Source organism: Glarea lozoyensis (genome assembly GCF_000409485.1).
Source record: "Glarea lozoyensis ATCC 20868 chromosome Unknown GLAREA17, whole genome shotgun sequence".
Classification (NCBI taxonomy): domain Eukaryota; kingdom Fungi; phylum Ascomycota; class Leotiomycetes; order Helotiales; family Helotiaceae; genus Glarea; species Glarea lozoyensis.
This window is the reverse complement of record NW_007360991.1, coordinates 1,101,334-1,116,995: the sequence shown is the minus strand read 5'-3', so window position 1 is coordinate 1,116,995 and position 15,662 is coordinate 1,101,334. Positions and strand designations below refer to the sequence as shown.

At 47.0% G+C, this 15,662-nt stretch overlaps 7 protein-coding genes across 7 annotated transcripts; 3 read left to right on the top strand and 4 right to left on the bottom strand.

The window, feature by feature from the left end:
• Positions 1 to 165: 165 nt before the first annotated feature.
• On the bottom strand, positions 166 to 1,542 carry GLAREA_12212 (uncharacterized protein; the record flags this gene model as incomplete). Its single annotated transcript, XM_008082994.1, has 4 exons — positions 166 to 599; positions 646 to 773; positions 823 to 1,247; positions 1,303 to 1,542. The coding sequence occupies 4 exons, from the start codon at positions 1,540 to 1,542 to the stop codon at positions 166 to 168; spliced, it is 1,227 nt and encodes a 408-aa protein (XP_008081185.1).
• A 316-nt stretch (positions 1,543 to 1,858) lies between these two features.
• GLAREA_12211 (NAD(P)-binding Rossmann-fold containing protein) lies at positions 1,859 to 3,052 on the bottom strand (the record flags this gene model as incomplete). Its single annotated transcript, XM_008082993.1, has 3 exons — positions 1,859 to 1,983; positions 2,033 to 2,836; positions 2,890 to 3,052. The coding sequence occupies 3 exons, from the start codon at positions 3,050 to 3,052 to the stop codon at positions 1,859 to 1,861; spliced, it is 1,092 nt and encodes a 363-aa protein (XP_008081184.1).
• A 2,532-nt stretch (positions 3,053 to 5,584) lies between these two features.
• GLAREA_12210 (uncharacterized protein) lies at positions 5,585 to 6,432 on the top strand (the record flags this gene model as incomplete). The annotated part of the gene is made up of 4 exons (XM_008082992.1): positions 5,585 to 5,763; positions 5,810 to 6,015; positions 6,069 to 6,287; positions 6,341 to 6,432. 4 exons carry the CDS (start codon positions 5,585 to 5,587, stop codon positions 6,430 to 6,432), a joined length of 696 nt encoding a protein of 231 aa, XP_008081183.1.
• Positions 6,433 to 6,886: 454 nt separating this feature from the next.
• On the bottom strand, positions 6,887 to 7,701 carry GLAREA_12209 (C-8 sterol isomerase; the record flags this gene model as incomplete). Its single annotated transcript, XM_008082991.1, has 3 exons — positions 6,887 to 7,224; positions 7,285 to 7,311; positions 7,365 to 7,701. The coding sequence occupies 3 exons, from the start codon at positions 7,699 to 7,701 to the stop codon at positions 6,887 to 6,889; spliced, it is 702 nt and encodes a 233-aa protein (XP_008081182.1).
• Positions 7,702 to 8,412: 711 nt separating this feature from the next.
• On the top strand, positions 8,413 to 9,692 carry GLAREA_12208 (Radical SAM enzyme; the record flags this gene model as incomplete). The annotated part of the gene is made up of 2 exons (XM_008082990.1): positions 8,413 to 9,361; positions 9,412 to 9,692. The coding sequence occupies 2 exons, from the start codon at positions 8,413 to 8,415 to the stop codon at positions 9,690 to 9,692; spliced, it is 1,230 nt and encodes a 409-aa protein (XP_008081181.1).
• A 1,005-nt stretch (positions 9,693 to 10,697) lies between these two features.
• GLAREA_12207 (NAD(P)-binding Rossmann-fold containing protein) lies at positions 10,698 to 11,384 on the top strand (the record flags this gene model as incomplete). The annotated part of the gene is made up of 1 exon (XM_008082989.1): positions 10,698 to 11,384. The coding sequence occupies one exon, from the start codon at positions 10,698 to 10,700 to the stop codon at positions 11,382 to 11,384; it is 687 nt and encodes a 228-aa protein (XP_008081180.1).
• Positions 11,385 to 13,044: 1,660 nt separating this feature from the next.
• GLAREA_12206 (uncharacterized protein) lies at positions 13,045 to 13,855 on the bottom strand (the record flags this gene model as incomplete). Its single annotated transcript, XM_008082988.1, has 2 exons — positions 13,045 to 13,420; positions 13,473 to 13,855. 2 exons carry the CDS (start codon positions 13,853 to 13,855, stop codon positions 13,045 to 13,047), a joined length of 759 nt encoding a protein of 252 aa, XP_008081179.1.
• Between the last annotated feature and the right edge of the window lie 1,807 nt (positions 13,856 to 15,662).

Below are 15,662 nucleotides of genomic sequence, written 5' to 3'. Positions count from 1 at the left end.
CTGAAGCGGCATGAAAGACTATATTTCAATATATCAAAACCACGTCGAAACCCAATCAAAGAAATCTACTGTCACGCCTTTCTGAAGCATAAAATCATGTAATTACAGAACTACCAAAGTACATATTCCACAACCCACCACACTCCCCCCCCCCACCCCAACACCCTACTCAACCAAACTCAACCAATTCAGCACCATCATAGCCTTAACCAAATTCCCCCTCAAATCAAGGTGCACCCCATCAAACTTATTACACTGCACACTCATATTCCACGTCCCGAGATGCTCGAGCCCCCTCTTCTCCGCCTCAATCTTCACTCCCTCCTCAAACAACATGAGGGCTTTATTCCCCTGCGTGACGATCCAATCGTCTGGTTTCTCCTTGCCCGCGGCGTTGGGCGTGACGAAGAGACCGTGCCAGTCTGGGCCGATGGCGTCGAGGATCACGTCCATCCAGTTGACGGTTTGCTGGAGGTCGAGGTTGTTCCAGAGGCCGTGGCCGAGGATGAAGGCTTTGCGGGTTTTGGTGGGGGTGCCGATGCTGGTTTTGAGGCGGGTGAGTTCTTCGGGAGGGATGGGGTGGCGGTTGATTTGTTCCACTACAAGTAATGTTAGACGTCTTCGTTTTTTGACTGAAGGACTCACTCATCAGATTGATATTATTCGAACAAGCGACACTTTTCGGATCATGTGCCAACACATCTGCAGTCTTGTAAATACCTTGAACAGAGCAAGCTTTGACATCGAACTGCTCATTGCAAAAGCATTGCTTCCTGCATCAATTAGTTCCATAACCTGTCACTCATTATGAGTATGACCTACTTCTCCTGTGCAGAGAAATTCCAATCCGTCACCGCACCATACCCCAAATCCTTCCTAATCAAAATATTCATACTCCCAATAACATGTCTCAGCATAGAATCTCCAATGAGAACTATCCTTTCGAAGCGTCCCAGGATTTCACAAATCTCTTCCGTGGTAAACCATCGCATGTCGCAATATCTCGGTGTGTAAGGCGCATCGTTCCCTATCCGTCCTCCCGAGGACATTGCTTTGAGCATTGATGCTCGATCTGGGCAGAGAGGAGAGAAGGGAACGTGTAAGTCGAGGGAGGAGATGTTGCAAGTGTCTCTGTATTTGTAGGATGCAAATGCGTCGGTCATCTCATTTGCTCGCGATGCTGTATCGACAGTTGAGTCCAAAGGAATGAGCGCTGTGAGAGATGAGTTGGATGATGAACAAGTAGCCTGCATATTATTAGATCAACACTGTCTTTGATGGTTCTTTTTCTGCACCACCCACCTTTTGCCGCCATCCTCTATACACATTCACCGGCAGGTGATCCCGCACAAAGACAACAAAAGCCACCGTGACCAACAAAACCGAGACCCTAACTGGCGACAGCCGGAAGCTTGAGAATCTCGAGGACGCAGACGGTCGAGCAACTCTGGTTGCCCATCGGAATGTGTTGTCCTTCGGTGGATGTGATGGAGAGGTGAAAGGGTCATCGTAGAGTGGTGTTCTGTCCCAGGTTTTAGCCATTCTCGCAAATTCGGCAGTACTACCTCGATATCTTTTGTTGAAACAGAGTGACAGTCTCCGTGCAATAGAGATGAGAAATGGCAATGAAGTCAAGATGAATGACACGCTGGACTCAAACTAACTGGGCAAGAACGATCGTGATGGGTCGTGTGTACCAATAACCGGTGAAAGTGCAGCTGCGCAGAGTGAACGCAGAAAAGACTCGGCGTGGAATTATGGCTCACGGTGTCAGCCGAAATTCTTCAATCGCTCTGCTTGTCAAGAAATTAATTCGAATATTTTAACGCCTGTTTTGAGCATAAAAGTTGTTTCCACATCACCTCCTCAACATGTTCCGCACAGGATACGCGAAAGCAAGAAGTACATCCGTTGCCCAACCTACCCAACCCCGAATAACCTCAACTTGATTGATTGCTCCGATAAATCTGCGTGTAAATGCTTCTGTGGTGGTATTAGACCTGTTCCAGCGATGAGATGGAATTCAACTTACCAACTTCAACAAAATCCTCGGCATACGCCTCCCACACGGCAGACTCTGTGCCGTTTGGAGAAGATGGCGAGATCACTTGCCAATCATCGTCAATCCGAACCTTGGGACCGATAGCCAGCGACCTCCCAACAATCCTTGTGTCTGCCATCAATCTCGTCCCTGCATCAATGACGTCCTCCGGCTTGCCCATACCGCTGCCCGCCAATACCAATCTTCCAACCGCTGGAAGAATAGGGGTGTCTATAAAATACGGCAGGAGGATGTTGACTCGCACTCCGTTCACAAACGCTGTGCTTCTCAGGGATCTAAACAAGCCTAGAACACCATGCTTCGACACACAATACTGTACTTGCCCTGGAATAGGGCCTAACGAGGCGATTGAGCCCAATAGTAAAAGATGTCGGTCTCGTGTGTTGGGGGCTGGTGTCAAAGAGGTGTTTGGGATTGCTGACTTTGGATTCTTCGATAGGTAGTGCAATGCAAGCTGAGATGTGTACATCACACCGACCAAATTGACTTCAAAACACTTATATACTGGGGCCGGTGGCTCCTCGACAGCATCATAATCAGGTACTTCGTAGAAAAATGGCGCGCCATCTGATATTCCAGCATTTGCAACAACCGCATCAATACCTCCAGTTGGGCTGAGCTTGACCGATTGTCGAAAGAATGAAACCTGTGATTGCCAATTTGCCACATTGCAGTGGATGTAATGCAGATGCTTGTTGCCTGTAGTCTTCCGAACTTCTGCTACAATCTCATTTCCTCGCGCGTCGTTCACATCTCCAATTATCACATTGGCGCCTGTGAATCGTGTAAGCACGGTTCCGTAGCCACGTAGACGACACATTTCGTACCATGATGTGCCCATTTCCTGAAGAATCCTTCTCCAAATCCTGAAGCTCCTCCGGTGATAAGAATAGTCTTCCCCTCTACCCAGCCAGCGTCATATGGATCTTTTATATTGATTGGCCGAGATTGTCGAATTAAGGCTTCGACGTTGTTCTTATCGGTCGCCATCGTCCGGTTTTGGGGTCAATTCAGAGGGAGCTATCACCACGAATAAGGATAGTATAAATGCAGAATAAGAATGGATTTGTCGTCGCTCGCGTAGGTAAGAGCTCTGATCTAGCTTATTGTTCGAATGCTGTGATTCATGGTCAGCAACCGTCCGCAGATCCGGGTTGTGGAGACAAACCAGAAAGGGGGATCGTTTGGATGGTCTAGAGGCTCCTGGATACTGCAGAAAGGCTGGATATATCTCTAAACCATTGACGCTCTTCGAGGGAGGAAGTAAATATGGTCGAGGAGGTCAAGATGCACTCCCAATCTTATGAAGCGCAAGTACCTGGGGATCGAGGCACAAGCGCCACATTGAAAGCCATACTTGTCGCTCCAGTAGCTTGTCAGAATGCCCGCAATCGACGCATGATGATTGACATTTGGTGCGCTAACGTGCAGACCGAGGCTCAGAATTCGAGTTTAGTTTGATATTGTATGATGATATCCATAACGGTGCTCTGTTGGAGTCGTGGAAAGTAAACACAACAATGAGTCTCCACAGTTTCTCGGGTTCTACGGGAGCCGGATCGGATCTTGGAATGCGGGGGAGTTGCCGAGGCTGGACCCACCATGGACCCAACGTCTGGAGATCAACATCAACCTCCTGTGCAACAAGTTTGTTCCGCGTCTCTCATTGTTTTGGTGATGATTTCCCATCACATGCGGCTACACATCGTTGAAGAAACCGAATACAATTCCACAAACTCTGGCTAGCAGTCCGGTCATCAAGCTCTCCTGTCTTAATTCGCCCGGCTAAAAGATGTCACCCTTTTGGCACCTCAGTTTGACAGATTGCTCAATCGACAGATGAAGACGAACCAAGGTAGCACCGTCTACAGCAAAGCTTGTCCAGAAAAAACAATAGCAACAGCATAATCAGCATCGGCAGTATACCTCCGTACAAGATATCTCAGATCCAAACCCAGAGTGATCACAGTACATCTCCCCTTTGCTTTCACCAACTACCACGCGGTCAGCCACAATCAAATGCTGATTACCACCCGCCATCTGGCAATATATAGTATATCAATCCAACATACGTCTGCCAGGCACCAACCTAAGATGATCAGGAGAACTGGTCTCTCCTCTCTTGGGCATTAGGCAATCTTTTTGCTCTACCACATCTTCGGGATCAAGACACGCGGGTCCGATACTCTCGCAGTCTTCTGCATGCTGTAGCCGACAACGTGGCTTTTACTAAATCATTTGATGAGTATATCCAATATCTTCAACGAGTCCCACAGATGCATCGAAGGCCTTCTATACTTCCCGCTGCTCCATCTTCTCGAGAGGATCTCGATTCCCGAAGTCAGATCCAAGCTATTACTAAGCCTCGCTGACCATACGCAATAACTATCAATCTGGTACCTCCACAAGTTGAACGGCAATTCATATATGGGATTGTCTTGAGATCCATTGCCAAGTCGCAACAAATACCTTGTGGACACTCCTGAGCTGTTGCCTAGATGCAATCAATATTCTTACTACGCGGTCGAACGGATCGAGCTCATATCAAATGTATTAATTGTTTCTCACGCGGTATACAATTACGGTACCTTTGGCTTAGATTAAAGTCGTGGTACCCCTTCAGAATCAGTCGATTTAGCCAAGCGGCTGAACAAAGCCTGACCAATGAAGTCTTGATTCATTCTCAACGCTTCCGATCATAGTTGTTACACCTTTCATGCATTCGTTAAAACATTATTTTCTCTTATGCGATCATTCAAAACTATGGGCGCCTTAGTCTATGGTTGGCATCCATTTCACACGTTTGACTTTTCAGCCACAACGGAATGTGTCTGAATTCTGAGCACATCAAATTCAACCATTTTTCAGCTCATTATTAATTTAATCGGTCAGCACACACTTTTGCGTGACTAAAAACCTCCACAAAGATGTTATTTTCTATCACACAAACCCTCAGGTCATGGTTCAAGTCGGACGATAAATGCCTTTGGTTACGCAAAGTAAGGCTGAAGAGTTTCAGGTCGGAATTGCCCGTAGCTCAACATATCAGAAACATTCTCTACGCATTATTCCTATATTTATCGTTCACATGACTACATTTCTTTGGTCAATGCAATCCTTAACACGCCTATGTAAACCTCAATCAACGTAGCTGGTGTAAAACAACCAGCCGCGGCTGCTAAGCTCCCCAAGCTTCTCGAGCTATGTGGTTGACGGAAAGCCACCTTCAATCCTGCCGTTTGCAGAACCACGGAGCTGGATACTACCCTAGACCAATCTTTTTATGCTTAACCGCCAAAATGTTTTTAGCGGACGAATACGAGGTTTCAATGTTGCCCGGGAAAGCCCCTCATGCTCCCTTTTTTCACTTGAATCCTTGGCTTTTCGTGGTATCATGTTGTCAGAAGTATAAAGTGTTTCGACATACCCGCTTTTGATCTTCACTTTCTTCACCATCTTCAGCAGTTAATTCCGATAGGTCTCCTCAACTTCAATTAGGCTCAACATAACTTACCCATCACTATGCTTACCAACATCTTCACCGTGCTGGCTTTAGTTGCCACTGCAATCGCAGCACCAACTCTCGAGACTCGCGGTGACAAGCCGGATCCCAGCCAGGTAACCATTAAAGGTATTACCACATCTGGTACTGGATGTCCTCAGGGTTCGGTTGGAAAGTTCATCTCAAGTGATCTTACCACGTATGTGTTCTGAAAACGGATGATGTTCTCCCACTCATTAATGCAGTTTCACTCTTATCTTCGACAAGTATGTTGCCTCTATCGGCCCAGGAGTTGCAACCACAGAATCTCGTAAATTCTGCCAAATCAATCTCCAACTTCATTACCCGCAAGGCTTCCAATACTCCATCATGAGCACGATCTATAGAGGTTATGCAGCTCTTGATGCAGGCGTTTCAGGAACACAAGAAGCTACTTATTATTTCTCCGGCCGTAAGTTGGCCTCATCCTAAAGGTTCTGTATCAAAACTTACTCACGTGAATAGAATCCAACCAAGTCTCCACCAAATCCGTCTTCAAAGGCCCTCTCACCAAAGACTACACCATCCAAGACAACATCCCCGTAACCTCGACCATCTGGTCCCAATGCGGCGCCGATCTCCCCATCAACATCAAATCCCAAATCTCGCTCTCGACCAGCAGCAAGACCGCGAGCGGTCTGCTCACTGACGACTCGATTGACGGAAAAGTGACCTTTGTTACAGGTGTTCAATGGCGCAAGTGCTAAACGAAAGAGCTGTTCTGATTCCGTGGCTAGGATACTTCACACCTGGAACACCGGAACAACGGGAAAAGGCGCGATTGAGCGGCGATGCTGGCCTGGAGCTGGTTGGGAGTTGTGGTGATTGATGGTCTGGTTGGCGTTCCACACCGGCTCGAGGCGGGGTGGGATGGACGCACGATTGTTTTTTTTTGTATGTTTACTATCTTTAACGTACTCAGCTGATTGAAAATGATTTTGAGAAAGATTTCTTGTGAAGATGTGGTTGTGTGATGATTAAATATGCAGATGTGACGGGTGAGTGTGAATCTGGCCTGATCTGCAGCGGCTCTGAACCGGGAGATGGTTATTACCCAGTGGGTTAAATTTTGCAACCCCCAAATTGTTGATCACGAAATGCCCAGAAAGATGCACATTTCATTTGATGTCTAAAATTAGTAGGTTTTGATTTACAGTAAATGAATTACACCTCTATTATCTTCGTCCCCATCTGATCTTACACTCCACCACTTTTAATACAACGATTCACTCCCACCCCAGCACTCCTCCTACCTCAAAACTTCCACCCTCACCCCCTCTCCCTCACAGTTTCCCCCTCAAAAGATTCCCCACCATCTCCCGTCCCGTAACCCACGTCGTCCGCCACAACGTCCAAAAATCCAATGTACTCGTAAACGTATCCGCGTACCCGAACCCCAGCATCGGCGGGATCCAGCCGCGCGCGTACTCGAGCGCGAAACACGCCGCCTCCATCTTGTACTGCTTCACGGTGCCGCGACGCAGATGGTGCACGCTGCCTTGCGGGTAGATTTCTGGGGCGTAGGAACCTGGTGTGTAGGCTAGTTGAGTGCCTGACAGGATGTGGAAGTAGTCGTCGGCCGTGTGGCGGCCGGTGTGACCTTCTGTGCCTATGGCTGTGCCTGGGGGGTGTTAGTTGAACTCACTCGAGGGAGCAAATATGTATGAGTTTTAGGGCTTACCGAAAATTATTAGGTATTCAGTGATACCTACGTCTCATTAGCCATGTCACGTGCACCTCCCCCTCTGAGTTTTGACTTACTGGCGTGGATTATATACATCGCTCCCATCGCGCCCCCAGCATTATTAAATATCCACTCCTCATCCAGATTCACGTATCCACCGGGGAGTTTCTCGCTCAGCTCGGAGACGATGTAGGAGACTACGGCTTTGGTGTCGTTTCCGTGGGCGCTGATGGCGCGGAGGGAGAGGGAGTGGAGGTGCGTGGGGGTGAAGATGTAGAAGGACTCGAGACGGGATTCTAGGAATATGTATACTCCGGATAGGATGGCGAGGATGGCTACGAGGAGGGTGAAGGTGCGTATTTTATTAGAGGGGGTTGCGCGGGGCGGCTTGGATGAGGGTTTTTTGGAGGGCATTTTTGTGAAGTTTTAAAGGAGTGTGAAGGCGAGGCCTATTAGTTTGAAGAGGAAGAATGAGAAGGGGAGAAGGAAGGGATTGAGCTCATAAGAAATGAGAAAATAGTATTTTCGTACGGCGTGAGATTTTTTTGATGTTGGATGAGAGGTGATTTCCGAGAGCTCGGATTCTGGTGGCGCTAACGCTTTTGAGTATGTCCGATGAATAGGGGGTTTTTAGGGGTCTTAGGGAAGCGAGTTGAGATGTTGATATTGACGACGTTTGGTGATTTAAGATATCAAAAGGTGAATCGGAATTTAAGTCTTCTTATTTTAAGGGACGGAATTCAACGTCACAAAACGGTTTAGAAATACGGTTGAGAAAATTTACTAAACTTGAATCTGTCAGAATGGTTAGGGATCCGCTTGGCAATTACGGATTGTTCGTAATCGTTACAGTTGATTAAACACCCAAAGTGTTGCAATAGAAAATGACTTTGGAAGGAGGCTCAAAGTACATACCCTGCTTGAATTATGGATGGTAGTGCAGAAAAAGTTGGCTTTTGACAACCTCGCTTTTGACTACTGGACAACCAGCAGCCATCACGTGACAGCGGAAAGTGTCGGCTCCCGAGCTCAGGGCCCAATGATGCTTTGAAATTCTGGTGAGAGTTGCGACTCAACATCCCCGACACGATTCCAATTTTATATTCTTCTGCCATCACCCTCACGATGGCTTCATTAGCAACCAGATTCCGATGCTTGCATTCGGCGCCGATACGAAAAGCCTCAATGGCATTAATCTCTCCCTCTTCTCCCTCCTCTCGCGGTCTTGCCACCGAAGCTACACCTTTGGAACCAGTTCCAAATCGAAGGCCAACTTATTTCAAAGATACGGCCAACTCAGTTCCTTCCTTTTCCGAATTCATTGGAACCGAAGACGAACCTCTATCACATAGTGATGCTCTTGAATTAAGGACGGCAATGGTAGGACCCGCCGGGAGACAGAAGCAGATCACCAGATTGCCCGAATGGCTCAAGACGCCAATACCGGATAATTCGAATTACAAGAAGATCAAGAAGGATCTGCGGGGTTTAAATCTGCATACGGTTTGCGAAGAAGCAAGATGTCCGAATATTTCAGATTGTTGGGGTGGAAGTGACAAGAGCGCAGCAACGGCGACTATCATGCTCATGGGAGATACATGTACCAGAGGATGTCGATTCTGCAGTGTGAAAACAAGCAAAGCACCACCACCGCTGGACCCTCACGAGCCGGAGCACACAGCAGAAGCACTCTCAAGATGGGGGTTAGGATATGTCGTCCTAACATCTGTGGACCGTGACGATTTAGTAGATGGAGGCGCGAGACATTTCACCGAGACGATTATGAAAATCAAGCAGAAGAAGCCATCCATGTTGGTCGAAGCTTTGACAGGTGATTATGCTGGGGATTTGGAGATGGTGCAGATGGTTGCTCGTAGTGGACTAGATGTTTATGCACATAATATGGAGACTGTGGAGGAGTTGACTCCTTTTGTTAGGGATCGGAGGGCGAAGTTCAGACAGAGTTTGCAGGTGCTGGATGCTGCGAAGAAAGCGGTTCCAAGTTTGATCACGAAGACGAGTATCATGCTCGGATTAGGGGAGACTGAGGAGCAACTTTGGGCGACATTGAAGGGTATGTATTTTCTTATCTCAGAAGAAAGCTCAGCCGCTGACCACAAGTAGAACTCCGCAAAGTAAACGTCGACGTCGTGACATTCGGGCAATACATGCGCCCTACCAAACGACACATGAAAGTCGAAGAATACGTTACACCCGCAACATTCGACATGTGGCGCGATCGAGCCCTGGAATTGGGCTTTCTGTACTGCGCCAGCGGTCCTCTAGTCCGAAGTTCCTACAAAGCTGGAGAGGCATTCATTGAGAATGTGTTGAAGAAGAGAAAGAGTGATACGATACTCGGTGACGAGGCGACCGGAATGGTGAAAGCTGTTGTACAAAAATAGTTTAGAGGATGGCGGGTTTCAACAAATATACCTGTAAATGTTTGGCATTCAACACATGGGCTTGGCGTTTGGTGGCAAATCATGTTGGGTTAAGAATTTAGAGGGCGGGAGTTGGTGCATTGAATTTTAGATGGAATGTGCATATGGGGAAGAATAGAATGAGCTATTCCGAGGCAGCGAGACTCTGTGCCCGCAAACTTTCATAATCTATCCGTTGCGGTTTGTGATTATCTGATGTGGCCTTGAGAACTAAGGTTTAGTGGGAGTGATCCTAGAATATGTCTGGCGATTTTGTTGGTAGTGAAAGCGTGGTGTTGTGTGCTATGATTGGGTGAGATCTTGAAGTGTAAGTTGTTTTTTCCATCAATAACAAGAGTTTCTTAAGCTGAAATTACACAAACTGACAGTGGGGTATTAGAGTTAGTGGAAGGCGCTTGATTTCTCGTCACGCTTTTGGGCTGGTCTGGTGATTGGCATAGCTGTATGTCACTTACGAAACTTCTCAAAGGAACTGCTCTTCAATATTCCCATGTTCATTTTTTCTTTGGCAATACTGATACACTATTCAGGTAATTCCACATCGATGAAAATCCATGGACATAAGCTCGGCATCGGCACGAACGGGAATCTGTATATGAGCGGCGAAAGCTGACATTGATTGGACGAAATCCACCATCGAGTTAAAATCAGCCAATAGTACTTTCAAATCAACATTCGACGTTGTCCGAGGAGACACTATACTTCAGCTGAGTATCAGTCGTGTGGATTAGGCTGTTGGTTTTGATGTCAATCAATGCAGAAATTATGTTGTCAGAGCACACGCTCGAATCGACGGAGAATTATGTTGTCAGATTATACGAGCTAGAATCGCCTTCTTTACAGCGGGGCATATCAATCATTCACTTTGTATTGCCTGAGATGGCATTATATAATATTTGTGGTACCTGCTTCAACTGTGTTCATTAACAATATTCCAAAGATCAAATCAACACCACAATAGCCGCCATGTCCTCTCCGGGGCCATTATTCATCGTTGGAACAGGACCCATGATCGGCTCCGAAATCCCCAAACTCTTCGCCAGCAAAACATTCACCCAAATCGCCCTATTCGCCCGCACAACCGCCACTCTCACAGCAGCAAAAGACAAAATCACCGCCGCAGCACCTTCAGCAACCATCAAACTCTACACCGCCGACGTAACCGACTCCCCGAACCTCACCAAAGCCCTCGAACAAGCAGTCACCGACCTCGGAAAACCAGAAGTCGTAGTCTTCAACGCCGCGCGCATCAACTACGGCATGTTCGACACCTACACGGAGGCCGACATCCTGCTCGACTTCCAGATCCCGAATCTCGGCCTCTATACCACGGCCAAAGTGCTACTGCCTTACCTGCGTAGTCTGGCGAAGGAAAAGGAAAACGCGCATCCATGTCTCTTTGTCACGTCGTCGCCGCTCATGCATCGTCCTGTCGCGCCGGTGTTCTCGCTTAGCATGGCGAAGACCGCGCAGGCTAGTCTGACGAAGACGTTGGCGGAGATGAATAAGGAGGTGCATGTTGCGGTTGTGAGTGTGGATGGGCCTGTTACTTTTGATGAGCCGGTTAATAATCCGGTGAGTACGGCGAAGATGTTTTGGGAGGCCTGGGAGGGGAAGAAAGAGGAGTGGAAGTTTGAGTATGTGGTGGTATGAAGGGGTGGTGGGAGTGGAGGAATGGGAATGTGGTTTGTAGTTTCGGCTCTGAGATTTGTGACGGTGGTTCGGTTTTGACGTAGTGAGTTCCGCGAGTTTATCGCTGAGATGGTGGTAGCGAGGTGTTGGTATTGGTTTTAAGATGATGACTATGTACTAGTTGGGGGTATCTAACATCCAACATCCAACAATCCAATAGGGAAACTCTATATGTGCAAACATGGATTCATGAGGTTTGATGCCATTACCTAGGTACTCTTCACGAGTTTAACGAGCGACGCGAGCGTAGCGAGTAGCGAATATGCCAACAGCAAGATACAAATATTTGACTATCCCGAAGTAATGTGACTTTTCTTGATACTAAAACTCATTCCATGGACTCCGCTTTACACGAATCTCATGCTGAATGCGATTTGTTCGAAACTCCTTAGTTTCTTGGTGTGCTTCAATTGCATTAGAAGCTGCAAGACTTGTGTAATCCTATCACTTACCCCCGTGAGAGTTGATGCTAATCAGAAAAACTTCCCACTCCCCTCATAGCGGTGCACACACATCCTATATACATCACCGAACTGAAAGAATTCAAAATTGACAAGCTCTAGAGATAAGCTGAGTTGTTGAGATAGTGTCCGCAATCACTTCAACATTTGCAGAACTTTCCACTTTTTCTTTCGAAATGTAGCAGTATTAGCAGTCACAAAATCTCTTGAAGTTGCGAGACGAGGGAGGAATAAAGCGAAATTCATATAACCTCTAACGCCCTTCCCTTCACACCGCGTGAAGCTCAAATTTGAAGCATAGCTTTCATTGAATTTGGACCCGATCTGATTCTCATTTCCTGAGTAATAAACTGCCCCCACAAGAGGTTGTACTCACTCTAGGTTGTAGAAACCAGTGATTTGTGGTAATGAAATTCTGATTTGGTCGTTAAGTTTCTGCTTGATAGGTGGTTAAGTGTGGGCAGGTAGGCAGTTTCGAATTCCACGCGTTTCGGATACAGACTTCGAGAAGAATTTTCTACCGAGATGGTTGAGAATTCACGATATTGCATCACGTTGACCGAATGAGTATTGTCTTCGAATGGAGCTCCTTTTGTTAGGATCTAAAAGGTACTTGCGAATACCCCAACAGACCATCTCGCGATGCGTGAGCAACCATCCAGTAAGCTATCCGAATTACCTTGAACCTCCGAACCGCTGAACCTATGATGACCGAAACTAGGAGATTGAAAAGCTTATTGAATGTGGTTGTAAAGTCGTGCAAGATTAAAGCTGGAAATATATGAAAATTGCAACCGAGACAATGACCCGGTACCGACGACAATGGAGCCCCTGGGTTAAAAATCATACCAGATGCAACTAAGCAAGAAAATGAAAGCTAGAAAAATGAAAATGTCTCTCCAAAGCAACAACACTCGAAACATCGTCATCATCAGTCTAGATTATTGCATTAAATTAGAGCATATACTGCCTGTCAGAAAATTCCATCAAGCAAAGCTAGGTACACGCAAAGGCATATAAACCCCAGTATGCACAGAAGCATACTCCTCAATCGAACTCCTAAATTCCCATCCCACAAGACTCTCTATAAGCGAGTGTGTTTTGGTCCCCTCTGTCAACGCCGTGCAAATGCTAAGTACCAATCCCATATGACATACAAATCACTCCAAATAGGCCGTAACGAGCGAATCTCCTGTCGGCTGCGATACCGACAATCCGACTTGATTCTTGAAAAAACACACAGCGTTCTTCGAGGGCGAAGTAACGGAAAATATATACCAGGTCGCGGCAACGCATCCGGTTGATGTCGCGCATGCTTCAAGACATGCGTCGATTGTGGATACGGATGTATTGCCAGTGATGATATTCTGGGTGTTTTGCGATATGGCGTCTCTGTAACAGACTCGTCGGAAAGTCTTTCCCGTCGTGGCTGATTTCCAGGTTGTAGAGTTGATTGCTGGACAACCTGCAGGATCTACGATGGTGTTGCCCGTTCGTTCAGGTGCTGGAGCGCTTGTTGGCGTCGAATCTGCTGAACTAATTTTCCTACGTTAGCTTGATTTTTGCGCAATGCTGTCGTTGTACGAACCATCTTGATTTCTCCTTGACAAACAGAGCTCCTCCGATGCCACCTCCAATTCCTCCTCCGATCAGAAAAGCAACAAGAACCAGAACTATTGTCTCCAGTATTCCAAATGATATCCGTCGTGGTGCGATTGATCTATCATCTTCATCCACAGTGAAAAGAGTTGTAGGTATCGGTGAAGGTGGAGGCGCTAAGGAGGGTGTCCCGACTGTCGTCGGAGGATATTTAGTCGACTCGGTATCATTCATATCAATCTGCTTTCCATGCAGAGTTCCATGACCAGATCTCTTCAATCTTTCCGCATATGTCCATATCGTCTTCTGGTCCCCATCGCTGTGCAGTACGACCTCGGGAGCTTCGCTTGATTTTCGTAATGGTCGTTCCATTGCGCTATCAGCGCTTCGTGGCAGGAAAGATGCAAACCCGGACGAGGTTCATCGAGATATCGACACCAGTGCACCCAACATCAGGAGACACATCTGGTCAGAACTAGAGAAGAGATGGAAACGGCGGGAGCACGCCAGCAATATCCTAAGCAACCACGGATCCAACGACGAACGCCGGTTGTGAGTTTGCATCGCATCTCGCTTGGGGCGCAGTTGACGCTTTTTCGATAATCTTTTGGCTCAATCTGGAAGATATAATCCTTACAGCCCTAACCGCGGTAGCTTTACTGTCCAGTTACGATGGTCCAACGGCTTGATGCTAACCGGATGCAGCAAAAAGCTCTCTCTTACTACACCTGTGCCGTTGATATGCAGATACAATTTTCCCTTAAGGCCATGTGGCTGGTGGGGCAGCTTACGGGCCTCGACTTTTCGATTGCTCAAGGAAGAAATGTCCAACATCTCACGTCAAAAGGCCAATGAAGTACCTACGGGCCGTTAGTTCTCTTTGAGTTACAATTACCAACATGCGACTTTGCTGACCGACACGAAAAATACCAACAAAAGAGGCTTTTGATAACATCTTTTCCACGATCCGGCCAGTCGTGAGAACGGTAAACAATTGGTACTGGCGCTTACTGCCCCCACTGTACCCGGCATCCGCCAAAACTTCGACTGCGGAGGCTGTGTGTCCACACGTGACTTGTTTGCACAGCAATTTTCCAATATTAGACTCTCCGTCATCATTCTGATGAGAGTCTATACGCCCAATGTCTGATGTGCGCCCCGAGTCAATACTTTGGGGATCGGAAAGGGTGTTGTGGGAGAACGCAAATAGAGAAGGCTTGTGCGATGGAAGAAAAGATGTGGTAATATACTTCTTCGGCACTTCATATCGCTGCTCGGCCTCACTCCCGGATTAACAAACAAGGTACTTGATAGATATGCTGTGTAACTTGCTTTTGTAGACGGATACCATCGCATATTGTCTTATTATATGCAATTGCCCACCTCACGAAGTCGTATTAAGAGCGTATAATTGGAAACGAGCTTGCGCTGGCAATGCGGTTTGGGGTGCTCAACAGAAAAATAAAGCTCTCATTCGTCTCTTAAAATCCTGATAAGGTGCATAGATTGAGTTCGCCTGTATCGGTGAAGGAAGGCGACATGACTTCATGACCTATGCCAATACCTGGCAGCGCTCTTCTTCGTGCGGTGCGAGAGAAAACATGCTCTTATGGCTTCCTCCGTAAGCCCCAACATGGCAATTATTGAAAAACACAGAGCTCAAAGCAATAAATGAGAGGTGCAACATGCGAAGCACACGTTATTACAACCAAACCTAACGAGAGCCAACGGAGATCCAGAAAAAAGAAATAGACGCCAACAGTACTCGTATGGGTGCTTTTCGCTTAATGTGGTTCGCGATAAGCCACGAGTCGCCGAAGAGTTTGTAGCAAGTAACTGAAGGCCGGACAGATTGTGGTGTTCTGAAATCGAAAATGATTATTCATTTACGATGTTAATAGAAAGAACATGGAAAGCGAGCAAAAAAGGAATTGATGATATGTTAGCTCACACGTGACCGGTGTTCTGCCTGAGGCCACACATCTGTGGTGTCATTTCATAACGCGCCTGGAGTTTTCAGACAACACTTACGATCACACCAACGACGCTTCCTACTCAGAATTGCTTCAACAAGTGTCACTAAATCTGAAACATCGAACCTTTTCGCCATGAACCTCGAATACAGCTTGGTACGGCGTGTTCGGATGGGATCGAAGGCGTCCTATCCGTACAAACGCTT